Source organism: Symsagittifera roscoffensis, chromosome 1 (assembly GCF_963678635.1).
Source record: "Symsagittifera roscoffensis chromosome 1, txSymRosc1.1, whole genome shotgun sequence".
NCBI lineage: Eukaryota > Metazoa > Xenacoelomorpha > Acoela > Convolutidae > Symsagittifera > Symsagittifera roscoffensis.
Genome location: NC_087062.1, coordinates 16,178,323 through 16,205,943, shown reverse-complemented (window position 1 = coordinate 16,205,943; position 27,621 = coordinate 16,178,323). Strand labels below are relative to the sequence as shown.

The following is a 27,621-nucleotide window of genomic DNA, read 5'->3' as shown; positions in this document are numbered from 1 at the left end:
ATTGGAAATGTTCAGTTTGGAAATTAAATTTCCCAAACAAAAACAGAGACGAGTGCTAATCGAGTTATTACAATCATTTACGAGAGCTATCAGGTGTGAGTTTGTGGTAATAATTGCAAATTAATCTTTTTCATTACTATACCAATCTCTGGCAATTTTGTTTTTATGCTTATTTTTATAACGCTTTTTCGTATCATCTGATTCGCTGCTGACGAAAGTGTGCTTTCTGAGATTAAAAAGTAAGATTAGCAAAAAAAAACAAATAAAAGCACTTCTGAGCACTGATTTGATTATATTATTCTATGATTTAATCAGAAAAAAAAGTTAAAAATACCCAAAAAGTTGAGTATTCTGAAAAAAAAACCCGTTACTCTTTTGAGATATCGATGAAGTTAAACAAGGGCAGCAGAATCTCATAAGTCTAGTCATTAATTATTCGAGGAAACTTCTGGAGATTCTGACAACCTGTCGTGCTTTTTTTGGTATTATGTTAATTTTTGGAAATTTACTAAAAAGGTTCTGCCTTTATTTTTTGTTTCGTGACATTCTCCCCCCCCCCCCCCCCCCCCCCCCCTCATTCACTTCGCCCCTTTTTGAAATTAGTTGCACAATTTGTCCCTCTTAGTTTCGCTCTAGATATTTGCATGGTTGGCCCCCACATATTTTGTTCTATTTTTTTCACGCATTTTCCCAAATACTTTGCCACTTGCCGCATACTAATCTGTCGTTTAACTAAATTGTGTGTTTTTTATTAAAGGAGACGAATATTTTTGTTGGAGTTCGTTTTGCCCCACCCAAGAATTCAGTCCTATGTTTATCATTCTAATTAATTAACAAATGCCGTCTCCAGAAATATCTCTAAAAAGAAAAAAAACTAATTTCACATCAAAATACCAAATGTCACTGTATAGAAATATCCAATGAGAGAAGTCATTTTTATTTCGATCAGCTAATTAATATCTAAGTCTGAAACTTCCGTATCCTTCTATAGTTTGTCAAATCATCCCAAACAAAATTAAAGCTTAAAATGTTTCCTCACTACTTGCCAATGTTTGTGCTTCTTTCTCTTAGCTTGGTCGCTTTTGCTTCTACTTCCAACATCAGTGCATCCAGCACCACCCCCGAAGTCGCAGCTCAGAACGAAACGGATCTGTTGGATTCGGCTCAGGTAAAACATTACGTTGCAATGACCGGGATTCCTCGCCATTGTTGACGGATTCCTGAAGCAGTGGTAACTTATTGAAAGGAATCTATGCCAGGGTAATTACATTTCAGAAATACTGCAAAGGAACCCACAGCGTTTTTATAATTTTCAAGTCACGTCTCGATAATGTGAACAAATCCACTGTTCCATTTTGATTTTAAGAACTTGAATAAAAAGTTGAGAGCAAGATCGAAAATTTGTTCATTGCTTTCACTCACGGTAATTCAATGTTCTATATGCTCATAGGAACACCTCGAGAGCCTCTGGGATGAGCTGGAAGAGCCGAGACAGGAGATCAAAGACTTGTGGGGTGAGCTGGACATCCACATCCAGTTCCCATCCAAGGCCGATCTCATCCTCTTCTACGCCTGTGTCGGAGTGCTCTCTATCGCGATGTGTGCTTGCTGTGTCTTCGTCACATGCCGCAAATCTGATAAATAAGCTGCGCAATTTAGTTGCGATGCGAAATTGATTTATGATAGAGTACATTTTTCGATACTATATTTTATCGATTTGAAATAAAAACATAAATATGGGGTTTTAGGACTTTTACAAATGTGTAACGATGTTACCCTAAAAAGATACTGAAAAACGAAAAAAAAAATCGAACGTTGATAAAATGTTACTTTGTTGTAGCTAATTCTAAGTTAAAACTATTAAAAAGAATAAGAATTAAAGTGAATTAGTCGGTAAGTTAAAACATTAAAACAATGAGAGATCATTCTCTCCGTCGGAGAGAATGGCCAATGAAGGTCATATAAGAGAGACCTGTTATCTAATCTAATTAAGCTAAATAAGGTTTGCAATAAATGCAAAATAAGATGCAATCACAACATTCCTTTAAGCAGGAAAAATTTTAATTAGTGCCCGGTAAGTAAAATACAAAATACGAAATAACTGAGACTGAGTCCTTTCTCCCCCTTTTGGTGACAGAGAAAAAAGATTTTTTTGCACTACTGAATAAGTAAAGAAAAATTAGCTAAAGCACCAACACTAGCACTAAGTAATACACTAATGATTTGAGGTTAAGGTTATCCGGTATCCAACGGATAAGATCTAAAAGATAAGTAAGGGGTTGAAAATCCAAACGAAAATATCACCGCAGTTTAATAGGTGGAAAAGTGTCAGGTCGCGGGAGTTAGATAAATTGGCTGATATGGATTTTATGAAGGCGGAATGCGATGAGCAAATATACGAATAAGTACTCCGAGGGATTGATGAGTTCCTAACAGTTATGCACGCTAGGTCTTCCAACTCAAAATTGTTGAAATACAGTTTAGCACCGGTGTGTGAAGTGGAAGGTACTCGAGAAAGAAATAGGTATTATGATTATTGTTTACAGCTTCTATACTCATTTAAAAAGTTTTCAAGTTCGGCATTAAAAAGTTCACTATCTAGTTCTGAATGTTCTCCGAAATTATCTACTGCCATCCTTAGCGATTCATCAGTTGAAGATGTGGAGGTTTGTTCGGGAGATGGTGAATCTGAGTCAATTAGGATCAACTCCGCCGGAGCCACAATATTGTCCGCATCATGAGTGGTGTTATCGTCTATTTCTATCACGATGGGGTTAACTGCCGAGCCAGAGGTTTCTTGAGATCTATCTACGGCATCTATAAAATATCTTTGACCGTAAAAATTTGGTGGACCAAAATTTCTACTAGAGTGTCGGATGGTGGGAGGAACTTTACCAGGTTTGTTGGTAGGGTCGAGAGTCGAAGTGCAATCGTCAGCGGAATCTACTATCTCATGAACCGGGAAATCTGTTAATGAGCCCAATTCCGTTGGATTACAATCGTCCTGAAGTTCCCGTGGCTTGATGGTGGTTTTTTCCTCCCTCTGAGTTGTGGTCTTCTGATCCAGTGCATTAGAGGTTCGGTTAGCGGGGATAATGCATATTGAACACTTCTAAAACCTCAGATTTTATATCATTATTGGTTACGCTAGAATTAGGGCCAATTCCATTTGGAATATGGGTCGTGCGTGAGTCGGAAATAAAACGCTCTCTGGCTACATCTCTACAAGGGAAACCGCCCGCTATCCATTCCCATTCACTAGTATCCGAAATATCCGAAGGAATTAGCATGGATTCATCAGAAGCTAGGTAACCTGGGGGGGGGGGGGGGGGTTGACGACTTCTTTGAGCGGCGAGTTTATCTTCTGATTGGTTTGTAAGATGTCATCGACACGCTTGTCCTTGTCAGGTTGTCGGATGGGACCAGTTCCACTTGTTTGCGAGTCCTAGGCATCGGTTTTTTCGGTTTTGGTTTTCGTCTCGAACCCTCCTGCTTCTGACCTACTTCAACATTTTAGGATTAGGGAAATAAGGGAATGAAAAATTTCCTATAAAGGGTCTGATTTTATTCGAGGTAGATTTAGGAATCGCAATGTCTGACTTTCGTATTATTTTTCCGTCGGATAATTCTACCGTCGAAGTAGACGAATTTATGATTCTTTTGTTTAGTTACTTATAGAAACAGTCTCGATTGATGTTACCGTTTGTTTTTCCGAAGGATTTTACCTTTAAAGGGGCTTTGGATTGGTATTCTATCGGACTTGATTTTTGAGGATGAGGCGTAGTCGGTGTTATAGCCCTTTTCGATCGGTGTTTGGTTCTTTTTCGCTACCAAGTCGTCCTTGTATCCTTCCTCGAGTCTGTCGTACGAATTCCAGTCCTTTGCCGGTTCTTTAGACAATATATATTTCCCTTTGTCTAAAATTCCAAAGGAAGGTTTACCAGAAGCTAATTGTTTTCAATTTGTATTTGGTTTCTGTTATAATGAATTTCAAATGGAGAACTTTTGATTTTGGATTGGTAAGATGAACGTAAATTCCAGATAATCTTGGAGACGGCGTTTTGCAGTGTACATTTTTGATGTTCTTGTGAAATAGCAAGCAGTTGAATTTTTACAGTGTGTACCAATTTTTCGACTAATCCGTTGGAACGATGGTCACCCACTGTACAAAATATTATTTAAATATTGATCGAATCACAGAATAATTTAAAATCTTGGATTGTAAAGCAAGTCGCGTGGTCTACCCTTATTGAATACGGTATACCATGTAAAAACATATAATCCTATAAAAATTCGATAACTGTTTTTGCAGAAGTAGAAGACGTAATTTTTGCCGACGGAAATTTGGAAAATCTCTCAATGCAAAGTAAAATATATTTGTTTGACCCCCAATAGGAATCCAAGGATCCAGCGAAGTCTAAGTTAGGTTCTTCGTTTGGTTCCAACAATGGAGGAAGTTCATTGGTTTGTGAATTTGGGATAACAGTTTTCAAATTCTTACCCGCCGATGTGCATTCTGAGCAGTTTATGCCATGAAAGTAAATTTGGCTGTTAATATGAGGCCACCAGATGTATTGGGCCAAATACTTCATTCCGAATTGACCTGGATGGGTTTCATGGAGAGTCTTCATCATCTCGCTTCTCAGGGTAAAAGGTATAGCTAGTTTACCGTCCATGTATAGCAATCCGTTGGATTCGTGTAAATCTCTGGTGAAGTGTTTAAAGTAAGGGGAATTTGCATTAATCTTCTCCACATTGTTTTGAAGTGCTTTGACTATTGGGTTCAACATAGGATCGTCTTCTGTTAAAAGGGCAACCAACTTGGCGTTAAAGAGGATGTTCAAGTCCAAGGGTCGATCCGGCAACTTCAAGTTTTCACGGTATTTTTAACAAGATTAGCGTGGTCAGGTAACAGCGAGGAATCTAAATCTACTGAAATACCGGAAGTAGAGTGATTAATTACAATATAATTATTATTCATATTCACAGTATCTACAATTTTTTTATCTACAGGCGAGTTAAATAATTTACAATTAAGAATTAAGAAGTAAAAAAATGCGGAATTAGAAATAGAGATAATTATTGGGTTCGTGTTTGAATAATCGGTTGGAATACATTTTGAAGTACAAAATTCAGTTCTATTGTGTTTAGATGAACAAATTGGGAAAGTCGAGTTGATTAGTTTTAGTACTGACGCTATTAAGTAATTACGTATTTTTGCGTAATCGGAATTTTCCAAATTTGAACCAATGGCTGAGCAGGTAATTCTTTGTTTCTCCGACGAATTAATTGATTTGTTAATCTTATTAATTTTTGCCACTAAATATTCTTTGTCATAATGAGATATTTGGAGGGCTTTTCCAGATGGAATCCTAGAAATAAGGTCCGTGAAGCCCATATCCTTTCCTGCTAGATGTTTGATTGTAAAATTAAAAGGTAACAATCTGTCCACCCATCTTGTTAATCTACTATGATATGCTTTATTTCCGTGATTTGATGAGAAAGCGGAGAATAAAGCTTTGTGGTGAGTAATTATTTCGAATTCCGATCCGTAAAGGTAGTTTTTATAGTGCTCGACAGCCCATACGACCCCCAACAATTCGAGCTCATTCGTAGAATATTTTGACTCGCGTGGGTTTAAAAAACGAAAGGCAAAAGAAACTGTTTTCCAGTCTTTCCCATAGAGTTGTTCGAGGGAAGCTCCCAAACCATTGAGCGACGCGTCCGTTTTTATTCTAGTGTTGCGTTTTACATCAAAGTGGGTATTCTCTGTTAGATTTACAATTTCTTGTTTAATTTTCTCAAACGCTTTCGTATGGTCGTCGTTCCATTGGAGGATCGATTTCTTATTAAGAAGCGGTCGAAGTGGGCTTCCTAGAGAGGCTAAATTTGGGACAAACTTGATGTATTGATTTATAGATCCGAAAAATGATCTTAATTCTTTCAAGTTCTTTGGAACAGGTAAGTCCTTTATTGCTTTCGATTTGCCGAATAGAGGTATGATTACTGTTTTTGAGATTTTGAATCCCAACCATTCTATTTCTTTTTGAAAGAATTTACATTTTGACCATTTGACCGCGAAGTTATATTCGTCCAGAGTCGATAAAATTTTAACACAATGTTCTTGTGGTCTAAAAATGTTCCTTTGGAAGCGATTAAAATGTCATCTAGGTAACAGTTGGTAAAAGGGATAGAACCTAACGTAGAATCCATCACTCTTTAAAATTCGTTTGGCATAACACCTAGTCCGTAAAAGCCGGTTAAAAATTGGCAAGTACCCGTAATATCACCGCCCACGATACTAAAATTGCATTGACTGCTAGTATATTTATCTAATGCAACGGAATAATTAGCAATTTGCGCTGCGACGTTGTCTACCACTTCGTGGATGTTCGACATTTGGTATTTGTTCTTGTAGTTTTGTTTATTTATAAACTTTGAATCCGAAGCTAACTTGATGGATTTGTCTTTTTTGCAAGTAATGACTATTGGACTGATAAAACGATCTTCGTCACAGTTTTCTAGTTTTTTAATATGTCCCTCGTCTTTTAATCTGTTGAGTTCTGTCTTAACAGAATCCAATAAGTGTAGGGGAACTCGTCTTTCTTTTAGTTGGATTGGTTTTAGGGGTTCATGAAAATGGGTGATTTTTATCTGGTTTTTAATTTTTCCAATCCGAAGGAATAAATTTTTGAATGTTTTTGATATGTTTAGAATTTCCCTATCTTTGTCTGTTTGAGAGATGGAATTTATTGACTTACACTGCTTGTTAGTCTGGAAATGCGAGAAGTATTTCTGTGAGACTTCTATCCCCACTTTCGGTAGATTGTCATTTCCTAAGATATTTCTCTCGTGTCCTTCGGGCAAAAAAAAATGACAGTCGTTGTCTGACCAGCCGTTTGAGAAGATCGAAAGTTTCACCTTTCCAGAAATGTTTATGGCGTTATCCGTGAATCCACAGAAAAGGTCCTTGGTTGCTTTATCCACCGGATAGATTTTCAAGTAAGGGTCTCGTAGTTTCAATTCGTGTAACACGTTTTTCTTGAAGCTGACCGGGCTAGCTGAATCCACTTGGATATTTAAAATTACTTGATTTTCTTTTCCGCGGCCAATATTCAATATTTTCTTCAATTCTTTTCGATCTTCATCAAAAATCGTAGTTACGTTTAATACAGAAAAGTCGTCGTTTTTGCTTTGTCCAGATTCCGACCATGGGCTTATGACGCCACAACAATCTCTATTTACATGGTCTGTATTTACATCCGGAGTATCCGACGGAATAAAGTCTGTATTATCTACAATTTGGTTATTTACAATATTTACATTTTTACGGCGAGATCTACAAAGTCTGGTAAAATGACCTTTATATTTGCAGGAAGTACAGGTAAAGTCCTTTGCTGGGCAAACATCTAGGTGGCCTTTTGAGAAGATTCCGCCGCACCTCATACAGTTGTTGCTTTTTTCGATATTGAGAATTGGCTCTCTTTTGACGTTAAAATGGTTGTGTAATTTATGTACGGATGATCCGGTGGATTTAAATTTGTTTGTTAACTTTAGGTGATTTAAAATTCCATTTTCAACTATGAGTGCTACATTTAGTGCTTCTCGTGGGGTAAGAGTTTCTGTTAGCAGTTTTCTTTGAATGTCGTAGTTTTTCATATTGTTAATGAAAATGTCTCGTATCCACTCTTCTTCTCCTGCGGTTATGTCGCACTTTTTTGCCATTTCTGCTAAGGCACCCCTAAATTGTTCAAGCAATTCACTATCCCGTTGTTTTCGGTTTAGCAGTTTATGTCGTTCAAATGTGACATTTGTCTTTCTTACGAAAGCGATCGGTAGGTAGTCCCAAAATTCTTTAAAAGAGATTTGTAAGATTTTCACCTTGGTAAATTTTTGTCCGAAAATCCTTTTTCCTTTGTTTCCCAGTGCTAGATATAGAACTGATCGTAGTTTTTTATCAGCTTCTTTTAGTCGCATTCCATTGAATTTCTTGGATTCAGATTTGACCGAGGCTGATTCCTCTTCGTCATATCTTCTTTGTTCTTGGGTGTTTCTCTCCATTCTCGAGCGTCTTTGGTTATCTGTTTCACCGTCCGTCGGATTTTCCAAATTTGGAGGTTGAGGGTGATGTCTCTCCGAAGGATTTAGTAAGTTTTCCATGTCTATATTCTCTTTAGCAATTATAGCTAAGTGAAACAGATCGCTCCAATCTTCCCAGGGAATGGGGGGACCTACAGTATGGTTTTGCCAAAATGAAGGTATTCCTCTCACATTAGATTCATTATTTGACTGCGCCATGATAAAATGTTACTTTTTTGTAGCTAATTCTAAGCTAAAACTATTAAAAAGAATAAGAATTAAAGTGAATTAGTCGGTAAGTTAAAACATTAAAACAATGAGAGATCATTTTCTCCGTCGGAGAGAATGGCCAATGAAGGTCATATAAGAGAGACCTGTTATCTAATCTAATAAGCTAAATAAGGTTTGCAATAAATGCAAAATAAGATGCAATCACAACATACGTTAACTTCATGTTTAAATTTTTGATAATTTTAGAACTTCAAATGGAGTTGAATTTGAGCATTTGAAAATTTAGCGCCAGAAATTTAGCTATTTTATAGACAAAATCAAAAAATTGGAAGAAACACTTTATTTGATATATAAACCAACGGAATTAACGCCGGCAGCCAATAAAATGAAAATCAACCGAAATAATTAGGCATAATAAAATTGATAAGAAACACGTACTACCCATATTTTATCCACGAGTGCCATATTTTTACTGAGCGGCGCGAGGTGGTATACACAGTTAGGAAACAAAACCGAGAGCTTAATCGACACCAATAAATCCGAAAAAGCATCAGCCAAAAATAATAATATTGAAATTCTATAACTATACAAGTATTTAGAGCTATCAAAATGTACAAAGATATCATTGAAAACATGCCCAGGTCGTAGAATCCAAAATTAGCATCCAAATAAAGTTTACCAAATTACCATCCGAAAACAAGTTTAAGCCTTTCTGATATCAAACGGTCCAAAATAAGGCCACTAAGCTGATGTAAAATAGGCCGAAAAAAAGACAAAAACAAATGAAAATGAAAATAAAGAAACAAATCGAGTTGGAAAAATTACAACCAGCAGAAAAAGCAAAAATCGATCAGGACGGATATAAAACTTACTAACGAACTCAAAACATGCTCAATATTTGCATCAAAGATGAATAGGATTTGCAACGAGGACAAAGATATGAATGAGTTTTAAAGTAGGTCCTGTGAACAAAGTTACTTACGTGAAAAAATCTAGTACCTGAATGCAATACCCTTGCTTATCGCAAAGATAATCATGAGAAAGATCTCTGAAAGAGGACGAGAAAAGCAAAGAAATGTAAGAGATCAGCCGGTTGCTGGTTCAAAACGCAAAAGTTAACAATAAAAAACATTTGAATTACATTTATTTCAAATTTTACAACTGTGCTTGATATGCTTTTTTGCTCACTCAAATTTTGGAGAAGAAAAAAATTAAGTTCTACTAAGGAAGAAAATGAGAAAAACGCAACTTACACCTTGCACAAACCTCCTAGCCCTTCATTCTCCGCCATCTCTAGAATCTTTTTAGCGGGCACCATTATGCACCTAATATAAAAGCTAATCATAAGGTTGCTTGTACACCAAAAAGGTAACTTAATGGTAAAAAATTCAAAATTACTCAAAATTTTGAAAATTAGTCCTAAGTCCTTGGTTAAACGGGCCATCACTAGTTTGAAACAAAAACATTGAAACGCGATCTCTACAGAAAAACTTTAGAGGAAAAATCAGAGGAATAATAGCCCCGGGCTTAACAAAAATGCTAATCATACACGTTTCATTCAATTCGATAAGTACAGAAAAACGCAAGAAAAGTCTATAAGTGATGCATTTTTCATACCTGGAAATTGTATATTACGAGGCCCAAATGCTTATTCTGTGGATTGCACGCAATTTCCGCACTAAGGATGCTCTTCTTGATTTTCACTGTTTTGCGTTTTCTTTGATCGCTCAGGCAAATTTTTGCGTGTGTAATGACTTGTCTGGATTCCAGAAACTTGAAGACAAAAAATTGTGCGCAAATTTAGTGCACAGTTAGGCATCGTAATGTTTTGCTAGCTTTTTTCCATAATTAAAAAAATTTGTTACAATTGACAAAGACCTTGGTTTACTGAAAATTAGAGTCGCCAAAATATTGACAGCCTAGCGTTCACAATTTATTGGAAAGAACCTATATTTGCTTAAAATTGTCCTACACAATTAAAATTATGAAAATACCAAATTGATAATTGATCATTTAAAACTTTGGAATTTTTAACTAATCAGGCATTGATCAAAAGATTTATACACATGCCATACAAAATAAATAGGTGCTTTAAACGTTTTTGAAACAAGTTATCCACGGTAACCAGGGAAGTAGAAGAAATACAAACTCAGTGTTTCCAAGATTACGTTATGCACACAAAATTTTTTAGGCTATTTTGAAACTACTTAAAATGGAATTTGTAAGCTTTTTTGAAAAATAATTTTCTTTTTTATTTACGATACACCCGTTTTTATGCCAAAACACGAAAAAAAACCATTGACAATTTCAGCAAAATAAATTACTTTTGTTTGGCTGGTATTTTTCATTGAGTTAAATATTATGGAATTGAATGATAGCATTTTTGGTCTATGGAGTTCAATCCGGAACAGAATATTTCATGGCCATAGACGTTATTTCGATAGTGCCATGAAGCTATTGGCAGAACACGACGTTTTCTGACTTAAAAAAAAAGCGCCATGTATATTTTTGGTATTCATATTTATTTAGGCAATCCTGATATTAGTTTCAGAAAAAAAATATTACCCCGAGGAAGATGTTGGTTCGTTGATTTGAAACAAAATAGATAATACACCTGATATCATATTTAATGAAGTTCTGGAGATTTGAAATTTTTTTATTTGTGATAATTAGTACGCAATATAATTGGGACTAGTCAAAGGGCAAATTTTTTAACCATTAAAAGATTTTAGGGATTTTTTAATTCTCACGGAAAATATTGAGCAAAAAATTACGAAAGCTTCATGTTCACTCGCTTTTTGTGAAGTTAAGCTGGTTCAAAAACTGCTAATTTGGAATAATAAATGCGCGTAATTTTCTATTTCTAGTTTTTTTTTCTATCATTTCCGTTCTTCATCAGCATTTTTGTTCAAACCATTGAAATTTGGAAGAAATTTTGTATTCGGGTGTGTTTTAGTTGTTTTCTTTTTTTTTTGGTTTTCCACGCAAAATCAGATACCACAAAAAATCATCCAAATGGATTGAGTGATATATCAACCGTGTACCTTTTCAGTTGCTTTTTGACCCAGTATCGAAAAAAAAACAAATTTAACAACATTTAGTTTTAATGAAATTTGAGCAAAAAAAGTTTCAATTTTTTACGTTTTTTTCCTCGTTATTTTTCTACAAAAATTACTCTAATTTGCCCATTTACAAAAAATGGTCAAAAATGCCAAAGTTCTAGTTTATTGTTTAGATCTTTTTGTCACACCACGCAGAAAAAACGGCACTAATGAGAAAAAAAATGATTTGTTTTATTTTTTTAGACTATGAACTTCTTTGCTACTTCTACAGAAAACGGCTATCGTTGTTTCACATTCCTATTTTTTGTTTGTCTGATCTAACTGACATAGGTTTTCACACAATCGTGCATAATCAATCATAAATGAGTAGAAAATCTGGACGGGGTGAAGAGATAGAAGAATTTAAACAGAATAATCTGGCTCAAAAATTGTTCCAAAATATTTTAGAGCAAACTATTTGTTCTGAGTTTTGTGTTAGGATATGCATTTATAATAAATCAGTCACATGATGACAAAATTTCAAATAAAAAAGAAAAACAGAATTTAACAACAGTTTTAAAACAAGGATAGACGATTACTGTAACAGCAGTCAAAAATGTTCCGACCATAGTCTTAAAAAGCTCAACAAATATATTTTTTCTCATTTAGTGCCGTTTTTTTGGTTTGCCTGTTGGGGTAAAAAAAGATCTGAACAAAACGCTGTAATTTAGGAATATTCGACAAACATAGCAAAAAAGGTTAATTGATCTACAGTTTTTGTTGAAAAATGACTGAAAAGTAAAATCTTTAAAAAATTTTGTACATTTTTTTTTTCATTTTCCAAAATTTTTAAAATCAAATTGCACTAAAAACTCCAAGAACAACTCAATTTAATGAAATTAAATTTTCGTGGCCTAAATTAAAGGTAAATAATCTGTTGAAAGCCTCACTGCTTGCATTTTTTGCTCGAACTAAGACTGAAAATTAAAAATTTTAAACCCGTTTTTCTCGATACTAGGATAAAATTTTGAATATCGTTAAAATCATGACTGCAAGGGCTTTATTATGATTGTTACTCGAACATTTCCTATGATAAAAGAAAAACAAAAGGAAAACAACTTCAACACACTCGAATAGAAAGTTCATCCCATTTTTGAAATAATCCGAGCAACTATTCTCCCTCTGCACACCTTAACTTTTATGGCTTCACCCATCGCCGCCGTTTTTGGCCATATTATTGTATTTTTCAACAAAATCAACTAAAATTGCGTCGTTTTTTTATCTGACCATTCGCTGCGACTCTTCCTAGAAAAACATGCTTGGTACAATTGTAAAAAGGCCAACGTTATGCAAAATACATTACAGCTTACCCTCCACGTTCTTCCAATTGACCTCAAACCAAATGAAACAATGTAAAACGAAAAAAAAAATCGCTTAAAAATGCACAGCAAGTAGCAAGAATGTTCCGATCATAGTCATAAAAACGTGTTTTTGTTTAGTTTTCTTCAATTTAGTGATGTTTTTTGTGGGAGACAAGATTGGAGAACTATACTTTCGCGGAGCAAAAAAAAATTAGGCATAAACGACAAAATTTGTCTTCAAAAATGAATAAATTCAAAAATTTTTAATGAAATATATAAAAAAACGTTTTGTAAGTTTTTTCTAAATTTTTGAAGAATAATGTTAATTTTTTCATTTTGAAAACAATTTATTGCCAAATAAGCGATAAATGGAATATTTAAAACTCGTTTTTTTTAGTAAAAAAAAATTATTTTTTTAAATCTTGAATGTCTGAGAGAACAGAATTATCAAACAACGAGCGTTACTCGATCGTGTTACTCGCTCGAAAATACACTAAATCTCAAACCCATTTTTCTCGACACTGAGACAATTTGTTTTAATTTTTAAAAGTCGTTTAAATCACATTTTAAACGAAGCTAAAGAAATCACTCACCTCATTCCAATGATTATTTGTGGTACCTGATTTTGCGTGGGAAAAAAATCTAAAACACCCGATAACAAAGTTCCTCCCTTTTTTCAATGGTCAGAACAATAAAGGTATACACTTATAACCCTGTAACAGTTTTATGGAACGCCAAGAGCTGACTGATGCAGATTGAAGCAAATATTTTTGGTTCGTCAGGCTGGCGGAAGTATAAAAAGGTTGAGGCAAGAACATTTCACAGGACAAAAATCAGCATCACACAAAACTTTTGAAATGATCTTTTGTAAAAAAAATTCGGTTTTAATTCAACTTAGTCAAGGAATGGTCTTGGCGTCTATTCTCAGGATTCGAGACTAATTGAAAAAAAAAACTTTTAACTGATTGCAACTGTTCGAAGTTTCTCTTTCCTGAGTTATTCTGCATAAAATGAAAGCAAATATTAAAACCATACATAATGACAGAAGGGAAAAAGCAAAAAAAAAACACACTTGAGATGCGACCGTGAATCTTTGATTATTCTTAAAATCGTTTCCCTCCATGATAAGCGTTAAACGATTTCGATGGATTCATCCCATTGTAATTTGGCTCATTGTGTATAATTTGCAATTAATAAAATGATTAAATTGTTCAATTCGTTTGTTCATTTTTATTTCAATTACTGTTTTTGGGGATTGAAATCTGCTAATTGTGCTAAATACTACTTCTTTTGGTTAAAATCTTCCATCAAGTCCACAAAGTATTCGTTTTATTAACCGATATTCATTATGAGTCTACGCGGTAGAACTCCAATGAATTAACACTTCGATATATGTCACTAGCACCTAGTGCGATGAAGGAAAAACTTAATTGTGGAGTAATTTTGAATAGGTTAAAATACCAAATAGGAAAAAATGGTATGGGCTAGATTGGAATCGGGTAAATTGTCATGCTATCAGGAAAAAGCCGAGATGCTTTACTAGGGCTAATTAGTATATCTCTAATATAGTTGCATTGACTTCCTAAACACTATTGCAACATAGCATACAATAATTATTCAAATACTCCTAACAATAATAACAGGTAAAGCATCGTTGAACTTGAGAGCTGTATAACGAAATCTGTCAGATGTTATTCAAAGCTTCCTAAAAATTTTCTTTTGAGAAGTCAAAATTGATGGTAAAAAAATCCCACCGAGAGCGAATGCCCAATCAATCTCTTCAAATCCAGAACAAAAGGTGATTAAGTTCAGACTTAATGGTTATTTAAAATGTACTTAATTTTAAAAGCGAGCTTTCATAATACTTTTTAGTTTAAATTATTTCTTCTAGATGGACTAATCAGACCTACTCTGAAGGTTTTCGAATTCACTTTTAAATTTCCCTTACTTTTCAGAACATTTAATTGCAAGCTCTTAAAGACCTATTGTTCTGACTTCCAAAGAAAAGGGCAGATAAACTATGCTTGCCTTTATTCACGTCCAAAAGAAAAGAAGAGAAATAAATTAAATTCCAAACAAAAAAAAAACAATTTCGTGGACATACAAGCCTCGTTTTTCGTCTTCGTACACACAACTTTTTCGTCATGTGAACAAATATGGATCATTTTTAACAACGTATCAAAAGAAAACTATAGAAATTACAAGCGAACAGATCAAAACATAGCCAACCAACAGTTGGAAAAGTGTCAATGAACAAAAACAACAGAAGTAAATTAATTAGTTTTACATTTATCTACCCTTGAAGCTATTTGAATTTCAAATTGTTTTTCGAAGTCTTTTAATTAACGTTTTTGATTAAATTGATCAAAAAAGTTTCGCCGGAGAAAAAACGCGAATGACTTAGTTTCGAATGTGGAGTTTTGTTTTTAGATTTGCTACCGGAATCATGGTCCACGTTTTCCCAAAGTGGGTTACTTTAGGAAAACGTGGACCATTTTTCCGGTAGCAAATCTAAAAACAAAGTCCACTTTCGAAACTGAGTCAATCACAATTTTTTCCGGCGCAACTAGCGCATTCTTTTTAGAGAGCGTAATTTACTTTCATTTTAGCAAATGAATTTGAATTTTATTTGAAGTCAAACCGCTGAAAATCAAATTTAAGCCTGAGCAAATTTTATACTTCATTTCGTAAAAAAACGACCTAAAAAATGGACTTCACTTCGCTCATTGACACTTGAAAAACACCTGGAAAATTGAATCAGTTCATCCTAGGAGGTAGAGCAAGATAACGTTAAAGACAAAATAATAAATCAACTTCATCAACAAAGAAACAATATCACTGCTTTGCTAAGCACAATTTTTAATGATCTCTTTATTGCAATTGTTCAGTACACTGATGGACAGGAAGCTTTTAGTCTGTAAACGAATACTTCGTGAGTGAGAAATGAGTTCACGACGAGCACTCCGTCGGATCCGAAGCAAATGTCGGAAGGACGTCGGATGAAATCTCCATGAGGGAAACTCAGCAGCGAGAGCGTGTTTCCGAATTGATCGTATACCTAGGACACCTTTATTATATTAGTTACAAAGAACTAATTTCGCAAATATCCAAAACTAATTAGTTCGACAAAAAAGTTCGTTCTACAGAAAAAATATCCAAAACTAACTAGTTCTACAGAAAAGCAGTGACAGTTTTTAATACGAAACTCACGACAGATTTAAACATGAAAGTTGTTTTCAAATAATTTTTCTGTGAATCATCAAAAAATGAATACATTTTGTTGAGATTAAATAAAAGATAACAAGAAATGCAGCAAAAAACTATGACACTTTCTTTATTTTCTTGATCTTAAGTATGTACAATTACATCAACGCTTTGATTTGATTACCTTGAGCCGGTGGTTTTTACTGTCTGAAACCAGAATGAAGCCATCAGTGCACTTGATACCGGCCGGTTCATTCAACTGGTCCATTTTAGATCCAAACGTTCCAAATGTATTCAAAATTTCTCCGTTCAGTTTTGTGACGTATATTTTTGAGGCTCCTGTTACAATAAATTCTAATTAAAATTCAAAGTTATGTATTCAGAAAGTTACATTCAATTTTTTTTCACGCAGAGTGAAACAACTCCATTGTTTAAAAGACCATAGCTCACTATGTAACTCTCAAAACTTGAGCTACAGTCTCTACGTCCAACGAAAACTGAGGAGCAAATAGTCATAATTACTACTTGTCAACACAGCCAATAGGCAGTTGGATAATTGATGAGTTCGAGGAAGCAGAAAAAATGACATTTGTATAAAAATCATCAAATTGCAATTTTAAAAGAAAATATATCAATCTAACGCTTTTTTAATTTCTAGAATATTTCATGATTTAGACTTTATTAAATAAACGAACATTAAAAACGCGTTTTGATCATTACCATTTGAAAACCGTAGCATAAACTGCGCTATTTTCAGTGGTCTTTGAAAGGGGACACCGTTTTTCTACCACTCTATTTCAAATTTAAAAAATTGATACAAAACAAGATCCAAGACATGACTAACCTAAATCCGACACGTACACTTTGTCCTGATACACATCCATGAAGCGACATTTGGAATTAGAGGGTTTGTTCGCTCCAGTGAGTGGCTGGAATGGAACCGTGGATACCAATTTGCCCTCCCAGTTGAGTCGGACCAGAGAGGCTTTTGCTCGATTAGTATCCACGAACATAAGCTCATCTTAAGACAGACAATGAAATCAAAGTAGCTTATTTTTTTCTTCAGTTTTCAGTTTTTTAGAACAAATTACATCACCCAACAGCTCTTTCAAATTCAAAATAAGGAAAAACAACGCAGTTCAAATAAGCTCGACAATTAAGCAATTTTTTATTCACCTGGAAAAACAAAAAATGAATGAACTTTTGAAAATTAAAAGCTAGCTTCGATCATTAACACAAATTTTGAACACTCGAAAAAAGCTATGGCAAGGAAATTTTGCCAAATAAAGATCGAATCTGATCAAAATTGACTCTACATTAATCTGGACGATACAAGATTTCGGCGGATTGGATTGATGAAACCATTTGATTGAAAGAAAAGTACTTAAATAATTTTTATTTAAATTAGGAAAAAGTCAAATTGATTACCTAACCCACAAGCCGCCAATCCGTAGCAGAATTTGACTGATTTTGATTTCAGATTTCTCTCCGGCAAGTTGTTGCAATCCTTATCGAAGAACTGAAACGTAAACAATTTATAACTCTTGAGATCTGATACGAATATTGCTCAGCTTAGTACCTATCAAAATCTGGGTTCACTTTATTCTAAAAAATTTTGAATTTAATTTTTTTTTTAATTCTTGAGAACAAAACTTAGCATAAAATTATAGCTTTTAATTCCCGAAATAAATTGCAAGTCTCGTGTTTAAATGGGAATATTTTCTCGAAACATTTTAACTGTCAAGCTTTAATTTTATACTTTATCAGTGCCGGCATATAAAATTGCTGACTAACTCATATAAAACTGCTTTGACAAACTATAACAAAAAAAATGCAGCAGTCGCCCAAAATTCTCAAAACATGGCCAAAGACGGCAAGTACATAGATGGTAAAAAGTTCGTTGAATTTCTAGAACAATTTATGATGTCACATAAAAATTAACCCAATTTGAGAAAACTGGATTTGAAATTAAGTTGTTACTCCGCTGGGAAATTCGACAAAATTCAATTCCACTTTGAAAAATAGAACCCGGTCATGTTTTTCTTGACCTCAACACTTTTTCTGTTCGATAGTGAGGTTTGCCGGGTCTGGGGCAAATATTCGATTTGTCAAACGTACGCTAAGTCAACATTCGAACTCATGTAATATTTACGCATTATTATTACATGAAATTTGAAAACAACTCTGGAGCTTTGCTCTGCCAAAAAATATTTTGCCATAATTGAATTCCTTCTCAATTTTTGTGGATGTTTTTTTTGTCCATTGTATTACTTTCATTACTCAATAAATTTCAAATAAGCTTAATTTCTTAAACTTAAAAAATAAAACTTTCATTTCGCTGGGAAATCTGAAAAACAAATTGCACTTTCGAAGCTAGAAATCAATCAAGTTTTTAAGAAGTTTTTAAATTTCTATTTAAGTCTATTAAGATTGACTTTTATGATAATAAAACAAGACCAATTTGGGAAAACCTGGGGCGTTTAGGAAACGTTATATTCCGCGGAGAATCTGAAATTAAAAATCCACTTTCGAAACTGAATCATTCACATTGTTTTTGCACCTTTTGCGCTTTCGTCAGGGGAGACTTTCATTTAGAAAAAGAAAAATCAGAAGTCAAACCGCGAAACATCCGATTAGAGCCTGAACAAAATGTACTTTTCCCAAAAAAAAACACGACCTTAAGTGTCATCACTTCAATCATTGGCACTTGAAAAATAATTAGAAAACTGAATCAGTACATCATGGGAGGTAGAGCAAGAGATATCACAGGCAAATACTCGATTTGTCAAATTTCCGCTATAAAAACATTCGACACTCATGTAATATTTACGTATTATTATTATTACAAAAGTATTTTGTAAATAACTCTGGAATTTTGCTCTGCCGGAAACATTTTCTGTACGTTCAAATTTGGTCTCAATTTCTGTGGATGTTACTTTCTTTTCACTCTATTATTTCCCTTACTCGATTAATTTCGAATAACCTGATTTTATTAAGCATTAAACTTATTTGAGAAAACTTGATCAATAAGTTAAATTTTTATTTCGCCTAGAAATCTGATAACTAAATTCCACTTTCGAAGCTATAAGTCAATCACGTTTTTTGTGACCCTTACACTTTTGCTGTTCGATAGTGAAGTTTGCCTTCCTTTTAACACAAGAAATGAACTAAACTTTAAAAAGAAGTAAAGTCAAAACAGCAAAAAAAAGTAATTTTTACAAATTTTAAAACTAAAAAAAAACGAAAAAAAAATCACCATGACTCATATAAGAGTCTGAACTACGTTCATCGACTCTTAAAAAGACGAAGCGGCAAACGCACCTTACCATAAAAAATGCACCAAGAATTTTAATTGACAGCGCAATTGATCTATCCTGGATTCCCCTTAATAATAAAACGCTACAAAATGCGGGACAAAGAATTTATTTGATAAAATTAGCAACAAATAAGTTTTTTTTTGTAAATGAACAGTTTTGACAAATTTCAATCAACTGTACCGAAAAGGGACAAAAAGCACAACTTATCCATATCCGGTATAACATTTTACCAGTTGAGAGATTCGTTGGCTTCCAATGGAACTACTAATCCAAATAAGTGTTTTTCTGGAAGCATGCTATGAACAGATTTCATGGACTTCAATTTCTGATTTTCCCCGAAAAAAAAAATTTCCTCAATCACATTTACATTTGGCGGCTTTAAGTATTAAATAGACCAAAGAGCATGCCTGAATCCAACTTGGAACGATTTCTAAAACGGATTAAATCTCCACTTAAGCATTAACAGCACAAAATATCGCGTCCAGGCAGTTCGGTCAAAGTCAACTCAGCCGACATGAAATTCAGACAATTCAGCCGGACAAAAATTAGCATTTTTTCTAGAAATTTAATAGTGACCACTGCAGTCGCGCTAACGAGTTGCAAGCTTTCCAATAGAGGGTACGACTCTGTACAAAATATAGAGCCGGCTATCAACGCGAAGCGGCGACAAGCGAGTAGCGCGCCCACCGGTGACCTTTAGTTAAGAACTAACTCCAATTTTATTTTTAATCTAAACCTTTTGAAAAACTAGCTGAATTGTCTGCGACTGAATTATCTGTGTATTTTTGGCTGAAATGTATCTGCGCCCGAAATATATCGCGCGTTAATTGTCCCAAATTAGCGATGTTTAAACCCCATAACTTTATGATCACAGGTAAAATATCTTTATAAATTTGAGCTTAGGACAACAATACTTTTCAAATGATATGAAAAAACTCTGTCAAAAATTGCTAGCTAAAAACTAGAAATTTGTCTCGAGCAAAAACCACTCCGAACACAAATATTCCATCATTTTTTTTCGAAAAGAGTCAGAACAAAAACTATTTTTTTAAAAAATTTTATGCATTGGATTGAATGTTTGGTGTGTGCATTCCATCAGAAAAAAGCGAACGAAACTAACGAGAAAACCAAACTGTCCTTCAATCCTTATTTCAAAACCATGTGTGATCTATTGGTCAAAATCCCCCATAGGAATATGTCTTACTAGCGAAAAAGGCCCCATTTTCAGATCAACATGCTATGAAGGCACTTGCCTGTATTATCTGCATTTATAATTGATCTATGGCACAAAGAACTATTTCGAGGACACTTTTGGGGCAAAGCAATCCGAAATTCTTCCAGGAGGAAAACTAGGTTCGACACAGTGAAGGTCTTATTTCAAGACCAATGGATATTACGTTAGAATCAAGGTTTGCACCTAGGGTCCGAGTCTATAGCGGCAATTCAGAAGCAGCTGTCAGTCAGTTTTTCTCAAATGCAGAGCTTGCGAAAAAGTGCAGTAACTTCAGTAGATTAAAAACAATCGCATGAAAACTCGACTATCTCAAAGCAATTGCTTCTTAACATTTAAAAAAATATATTAACCTCAAGTCGATTTATGGTTTCCTCTTTTGCAGTTATCTTCGCTAATAATTTATTCTTCCAAGTTGTGCAGTACTAGTAGCATAGTTCAAACGAAAAAAATGAGGGATTATATCCTAGGAGGATTCAATTCAATGGGAAATTTAAGGCTTCGGATTTTTTTATTGTGATTTTAGCCTGCGAGTGAATTAAAATAACGAGAACGCCAAAGTGTACTTCTAACCAATAGCTTTTACACAGAGGCGAAGCTGTGCTTCGCAAAAACAAGCAAGGAAAATGCAGAAAAGAGCTCTGAACAGGCAAAAATGAATCAGGGAAAACGAAACGTAGACAACAGACAGTTGGAAAAGAGTAATGCACGCAAGTAAACAGAAAATAAACACCGACTTAGTTGAAAAAATCTCATCTTTCGAATTTCAAAAAAATAGATGCCCTTTAAGCTCTTTGAATTTCCAGAATTATTTATGAATGTCGTTTTTTTTTGATAGCATAAACCCAACTTGAGAAAACTGGATCAATAAGAAAAGTTTTTATTGCGCTGGAAATCTGAAAAATAAATTCTACTTTCGAAGCTAGAAATTGTTCACGTTTTTTCGCGCTATTTCCACGTTCGCATTTGGAGGTTGCTATTCACGTCACTTTCAGCAGATGAATTTCAATTGAACTCAAAAAAAGCATATATAACTAAATGCATTCATAAAAGCATGAATGCACATCTGTAGTTATTAGAGCATTTTAAGACTTTTTCCTGATAAAAAAAATCACGAACTTCCACACCTTAAGTTTTAGATTGAACTCTCAATATCAGATTAAGCTAGCAGTGTTCGTGAAAAAAAATGGATTTTGTGCGATGTCCATATCAGCTTCTCTACGATAAAAATAGAGTGAAATTTCATCCAATACACAAAATGGTACTTACATAGACACCATTATCTGCGCGTACCGCAAACCCGCCATTCTCCGCACAAACTACTGCACTAGGTCTATCCAGAATGCCCTTTCCCGCAACACACTTGAGCCTCCCAGTGGCTTCAAATATCTGCACCCTGTTATTGCCATGATCGCACACCAGTATTTCCCCTTTCCCCGAAACTGCACTTCCAATAGGATACTGAAAGTGTCCCTCTTTTGAATTATTTTTGCCTCTGACACCAAGCGTGAAAAGTTTCTCGACCCGCACAGTTGCACCTATAAGTTTACTTGAGCCCTTGACAGTATATTCAAAACCAATAGAAAAAATATATTTGTCGCTGATTTTTAAAACAGAAGCTTATCTGCAATAATCCATTAGACTTCAAAAACTATGACCACGAAGATGATAATTCATTTATAACTTTTTCAGCTCGAAAAGCAATATCTGCTGGCAAAGATTAACTTTAAAACTATTGAAAAAACAGTTTTTATACTCATGAAGGTTTCGGCAGCTACCTGATAAAAGTACGCATAAAAAACTTGTACAACAAAATTTCTTATAATAATCGAAAAACAACACATACGCATCAGCAAGTCAACAAAATGTAGGTCAGTCAAGAAATTGGCTACAAAGCGGTCAAAAATCATGCAAGTTATAAATGATAAAACAATATTTGAATTACCTGGGACAAGCGGAAACTTGAACCGCTCGCAGAAATGATTGTAATAGCTGTCATTGACTAAATTTTCGGCAAACGAGTCTAAAATGTTCCACCTCAATCAATTAAATGTTTTGAAGAAAATTTCAATATTTTCATATACGCGTACTGTTTTCTAAGCCCGAAGATTCTTTTGGCCTGTTCTTGATTCTTCTTGCTTTGGGAACAGCATTACTGAAACAAATAATTTGAAAACAGTCAATTAAATGGTCATTATATGATTCAGCTGAAACTTTTCGTACCTTTCATAGCCATTTGACGATTCGAATCCTATAAAAGAAATGTCAATTCAACGGTGAATAAAGATTTAGACGGAGAACAAATTTAACTAAATCTTAAACATAAATTGAAAACATCCAGCACATTGTCTTCATAAACATCCGTCGAAACAAATTCTGTTTTTAATTAATAGGTCTTAAGAACATACAGTACAACTTCTTAAATTTAACTAAGGAAGACTTATTGGCACATCCGAAAACTAAGATGCAGTATAATATTCTCGGTTAATGCATATTTTTAATGTATATATTATTAATTGCAAAAGCGTTCATTCGTCAAAAAAATACATGATCGAAAGGTCAAGCCCTCCGATTTTGCCGAACATGGACCCCTGTGGTACACCAAGAGGCACATCAAGCGTTGCTGATTAACGATCTCAAAAACCAAATATTGCATTCTTTTGCTTGTGGCAATTCAATTTTAGATAAAAAAAATGGTCAACTTTTTAACGTCTTTTATCGAACAAAACGAAGGCAGGCATGGTTGTTTGGTCCCTTACCAGTTCAGTTAGTTCAGAAACCGAGTCAGCAGAACCCGAATTGAAATTTTAAAAAAATAAAGCCTAAAAAAATCATTAATTGCCGATAGCACATTTTTTCATAAACATTTTAACAAAAACTTATTTTACTTGTAGATAAAAACTTCAGAATTTCATTGCAAAAATTATATTTACAAGGTGCTTTACCGTTCTGACATTCGAAACTTCATGTGGGTGTATTATTTTGAAATAAAGAAAAGGCCTCGATCTAAAGCAAAAAGCTGTTTTGGTAAAAAAGGCTTATCTTCAAGTTTCCCCAACTGAGGTGAAATATAAACAAGGATAGCCGGTTACTGTGCAAGTAGCACAGACTGTTCCGACCATAGTCTATGAAAAACTAAAAAAAAAAGGGCTTCAATTTGGTATATCAAGTTTTTTTCAAGTAAGTAGTGTGATTATTTCTTATTTCTGCGTAGTGTGATAAAAGGACCTGACGTAAAACTTAAATTTAGGCATAATCGACAGTCGTGGGCAAAATGAACAAAAATGTTTGCAGAAAAAAATCTAGAAAAACTTCAAAAAAACTGTTTTTTCAAATTTGTTTGCAGAAATTTTTTGAAATTTTTGGTTCGTAAAATTGCGTACAAAAACTCCAAAACTTTTTTATTTGCTTACATTTAAGTTTTCAGGGCTTAAATTAAGCAAAAATAAGCTGTTAGAAGCCTGCTCGCTCGCTTATTCGATCGAAATTTAAAAAAAATCAAACTTTTAAACGTTTTTTTTTGATTTTGTTGTTCGAATCACGACTGAAAGGGCTTCAATTTGGTATATCAATCGACCCATTGAATCATTTACAGGGGCTTTACAGCTGATTTCTCCAAAATTCGAAGCTCCCAAAAAGTGCTTAATAACTGCGCAGAAATTTTTGGCTAAATAAATCCGCGATTAGTCAGAGAGACAACAACTTTCCCATAAAGGGATGCACAGATCGAATCGGCTTCTCAAATAAATCAGTACCTAACAACATACCTTTAATATTATTTATAGTGACCATGTGCGCTTCTGTGTCTAGATCCAGAGCATGAATTTGTTCGACCATGTCATCGTATTCGTTCGTCAATCCAATCACAGATTCGTCCTCGTCGAATGCCATAGCATGCAAACCTCTCCCATTGGCCTGTTCGCTGACCGGCGATAAATCTTCGTCTGGTAGAAGTTCAATGTCATCGTCGGGAGAAGGACTGCTGGTTGCAAATGGACGGTAACTCACAGGTTCTTCGGGCGTCGAACTTGTCCAAGATCCCTAAATATATGTAATATTTACAAAGTATGCCTTAAAAGCAAAGGTCCATAACTTGATGAAAACTCGATACTAACGTTTACGTCGCACTTCTCTTTGAGTGTCTTGCATATTCTGAAGTGCTTGTAGCTGCTGATATCCTCTAAACATATTTTAAAACATTCTATTCAAAGAAAATAAATAGATATATTAAGTTTTCAAAGACAAAGCCAACAGATAGTTGGAAAAGAGCCATAGAATGCAAAGAAAAAAGTCACTTTTTTGAAAAAAAACTTTCGAATTTCAAACAAATAAATATATGGCCTTAAAATTCTTTGAATTTCAAGAGCAATTATTAATTGACACTTTTTTTGATAAAACTAACCCAATTTGAGAAAGCTGGATTATTAGAAAAGTTTTTATTCCGCTGAGAAATCAAAAAATAAAATTCCTTTCAAAACTAGAAATCAATCACGTTTTTTGGCGTCATTTCAAAAGAGGTAGCGAACATGTTCAGCTCATAGTGCTGAGCCATCAATTGAACGACTTACATTTTTTCAAATCATCAAAATTCTCAGTCATTTATCAATTTTTCAGTCTTAGGTTTTGACAAAGGCCAAGCTGAGCTTTGCACCACTTGCGTTACATCACAGACATAGCACAGCGACAAAAAACTAAGAAAATTTATACAAACTTTATGAATCGGTAACAAAGCTTGGGTGTACGCCCGTTGAGACAAACATCTAAGAGCCACAAAACGTTTCAACACTCGAAGTTTTCAAGTTCCACGTACCCCCAGCACACATACAAAAATTAAAATTATTATGATCCTTCAAACGAAGCAATACGAGGCTTCTAAGTCAATATACGATTATCAAAAACATTTTAAACAGCATAGAAAAAAAGCGTAGTAACCGATTACAAGACACATGCACTTGCAAGTGTATTATAACACTCAGGAAAAAAACAGACGTGACAATTTATTATTTAGGATCTTCTAACCACCCGCCTCTCATACTCGAATTAGTTTAGAATAACTATTTAACGTTGTCGTTATACAACGACATTTGGCATAGTAAACAAACTAACCTGGTGAAAAGATTTGTTCAGTTGGAAAAGAGTCAATGAACGCAAGGAAACATAACAAATCTGACTTGTTTTTTAAACAAAACTTCAACTTTCGAATTTCAAAGTAAAAAAATATGACCTTAAAGCTTTGAATTTCAAAAACAGCTTATAATTTTTAAACAAAACTTCAACTTTTGAATTTCAAAGTAAAGAATGACCTTAAAGCTTTGAATTTCAAAAACAGTTAATAAAAAAGCAAACTGCGTAAAAAGTTCGCGACAAATGATTTAAAACAGCGAACAAAAAGTTGGAAAAGAGTCAATGAACGCAAGTAACTTTCGAGGAAACAAATATATGGCCTTCAAGTTCTTTGAATTTCAAGAGCATTTATAAATAACAACTTGATGATAAAAATACCCCAATTTAAAAAACTGGATCAAAAGATAATACTTTTATTCCGCTGTGAATCTAAGAATTGAAATCGATTACTGGAATTCAATCACGTTTTTCGTGACCTTTACACTTTTGCTTCGCACCACTTGTAACTTAAGAGTAGAGAATGAGTAGCAGGCCAGTATGTTGGAAAAAGTCTACATTAAAATGTATATCCCAAAAAACGATGCTTTTGTCTCAGATAATGATCAATTTCAGGAACACATTTCAAGAAGTACAATCGACAACGTTAAATTACCTTTCACAAAAATTTATTGAGCTCCACCTAAGCCGAAAAAACTTGGGTAAGCGATCGTTGAACCTAACATATAATATCTCGGGTATTAAATTTTACAAAACGAAAATTTGCTTCCTCCTGAAACACAAACACCTAAAAATCTAATTTTGCCCTTGAAACGACGCAATTTAATTCAACTTAACGATACTACATCTGCAAAAACCAAAGTCCGAAAAATGTTTTGAGGAAAAAACGAAAGAAAACGGAAATTGTACAAAATCAGCGGTCGCAACAATCAAAAAGTCGTGCAATCCTAGCAAAACTTGCTTCAACCAAAAAAATGCATCATTTGGAAAGTAAGCTGATAAATGAAATTCAAAAAAAATAAACTCGGGGCCATAATTGAACGCATACACTTTTTCATTCGAGTATAGGAGGAAAAAAACAGGCAAAATTGAAATCTCTAACTTGATATACTATCAAAAATCAACAAAACAAAATATTCATGTTTCAATTGTATTACGAAAAAATTTCTCATTAGAGAAAGAATTTCTCAAAAAATTTCTCTTAGAGTTCAACTGCTCTCATATAACACCATGTAAAACTATAAAATCAAAACATGAGGAAAACAAGCCGACAATTAAACCCGACAGACCTAAGAGCCGAAAATCTACCGATGCATTTTAGCACCGATAAAAAGTATTTGCAAATCTTAACGTACACCAATGCACAAATACAGCGAATAAACTTACCATGCTATTGAATCAGCAGTTATAAAACATACTGAGTACCATTTCTTTTGTCCATTCTGTGAACAAGTTCTTTGCGGGAAAAAGTCTAGCTCCCGGTTGCAACACACTTGCTTATTCCAAGGGTGACTAAAGACGTTCAATTTAACACAGTCGAGTTTCTTTTCGAAAAATCAAAAAATGATCGAATATCAAATACTTGTCCAGCAAAGCAGCTACACTTGTAATTAAATTGTCAATGCTATGCGGCAAAAAATCCACCAATTAAACTATTTCAAGCGTAACTATATCAAGAACGATAAAAAGGCTGTTCGGTAAATGATCGCAATAAAACCTGTACCACCATACAGTCAACAGAGTATAGATCGATAACAGACAAACAAAACAGAAATCATCTTTCTCGATTTTTTTCTTTTAGACTTACTTATCATGGTAAAGACATTGGCACTCCACCAATATCGCTGAGGCCTACCGAAGGCATCAAGCACACCTATCAAGCATAGACAGATCTTCATCCGTGATCAAACATACTTTTGAACCATTTGAAATAACAAAAAAAAATAACTAATTTTCATTTACCTTTTCTAACTGAGAGATCTGAAATGATGCATCCAAAAATAACTTTACTTTATTGAAAAATCTCCTTTTCACTT

The 27,621-nt window shown here is 34.2% G+C and overlaps 3 protein-coding genes across 5 annotated transcripts in view; 2 read left to right on the top strand and 1 right to left on the bottom strand.

The window, feature by feature from the left end:
* The window catches only part of LOC134852955 (voltage-gated hydrogen channel 1-like), a 376,534-nt gene that overhangs the window by 7,336 nt on the left and 341,577 nt on the right, over positions 1-27,621 (top strand). The gene's annotated exons all lie outside the window — the stretch shown is intronic.
* On the top strand, positions 936-1,747 carry LOC134856767 (uncharacterized). The gene is made up of 2 exons (XM_063873038.1): positions 936-1,168; positions 1,451-1,747. The coding sequence occupies exons 1-2, from the start codon at positions 1,028-1,030 to the stop codon at positions 1,643-1,645; spliced, it is 336 nt and encodes a 111-aa protein (XP_063729108.1). The 5' UTR covers positions 936-1,027; the 3' UTR covers positions 1,646-1,747.
* The window catches only part of LOC134852494 (uncharacterized), a 32,101-nt gene continuing 19,843 nt past the window's right edge, over positions 15,364-27,621 (bottom strand). Inside the window, exons 10-21 of one of the 3 annotated variants that reach the window (XM_063868556.1) lie at positions 27,548-27,565; positions 27,393-27,458; positions 24,580-24,644; positions 24,232-24,505; positions 22,688-22,715; positions 22,555-22,619; positions 22,410-22,487; positions 21,734-22,002; positions 17,345-17,435; positions 16,761-16,937; positions 16,101-16,255; positions 15,364-15,770 (exon numbers count right to left, since the gene is read on the bottom strand). In XM_063868556.1, coding sequence (XP_063724626.1) covers positions 15,597-15,770; positions 16,101-16,255; positions 16,761-16,937; positions 17,345-17,435; positions 21,734-22,002; positions 22,410-22,487; positions 22,555-22,619; positions 22,688-22,715; positions 24,232-24,505; positions 24,580-24,644; positions 27,393-27,458; positions 27,548-27,565 — 1,460 coding nt within the window. In that variant the 3' untranslated portion in view covers positions 15,364-15,596. The remainder of the gene's footprint in view (positions 15,771-16,100; positions 16,256-16,760; positions 16,938-17,344; positions 17,436-21,733; positions 22,003-22,409; positions 22,488-22,554; positions 22,620-22,687; positions 22,716-24,231; positions 24,506-24,579; positions 24,645-27,392; positions 27,459-27,547; positions 27,566-27,621) is intronic. The other 2 variants (XM_063868563.1, XM_063868573.1) reach the window with 2 other exon arrangements.

Bases quoted from the DNA above. Each gene is read 5' to 3' on its own strand.
- LOC134856767 (XM_063873038.1), top strand. From the start codon at position 1,028: ATGTTTCCTCACTACTTGCCAATGTTTGTGCTTCTTTCTCTTAGCTTG. The intron at 1,169-1,450 runs GTAAAACATTAC...ATATGCTCATAG, and splicing joins ATCTGTTGGATTCGGCTCAG to GAACACCTCGAGAGCCTCTG.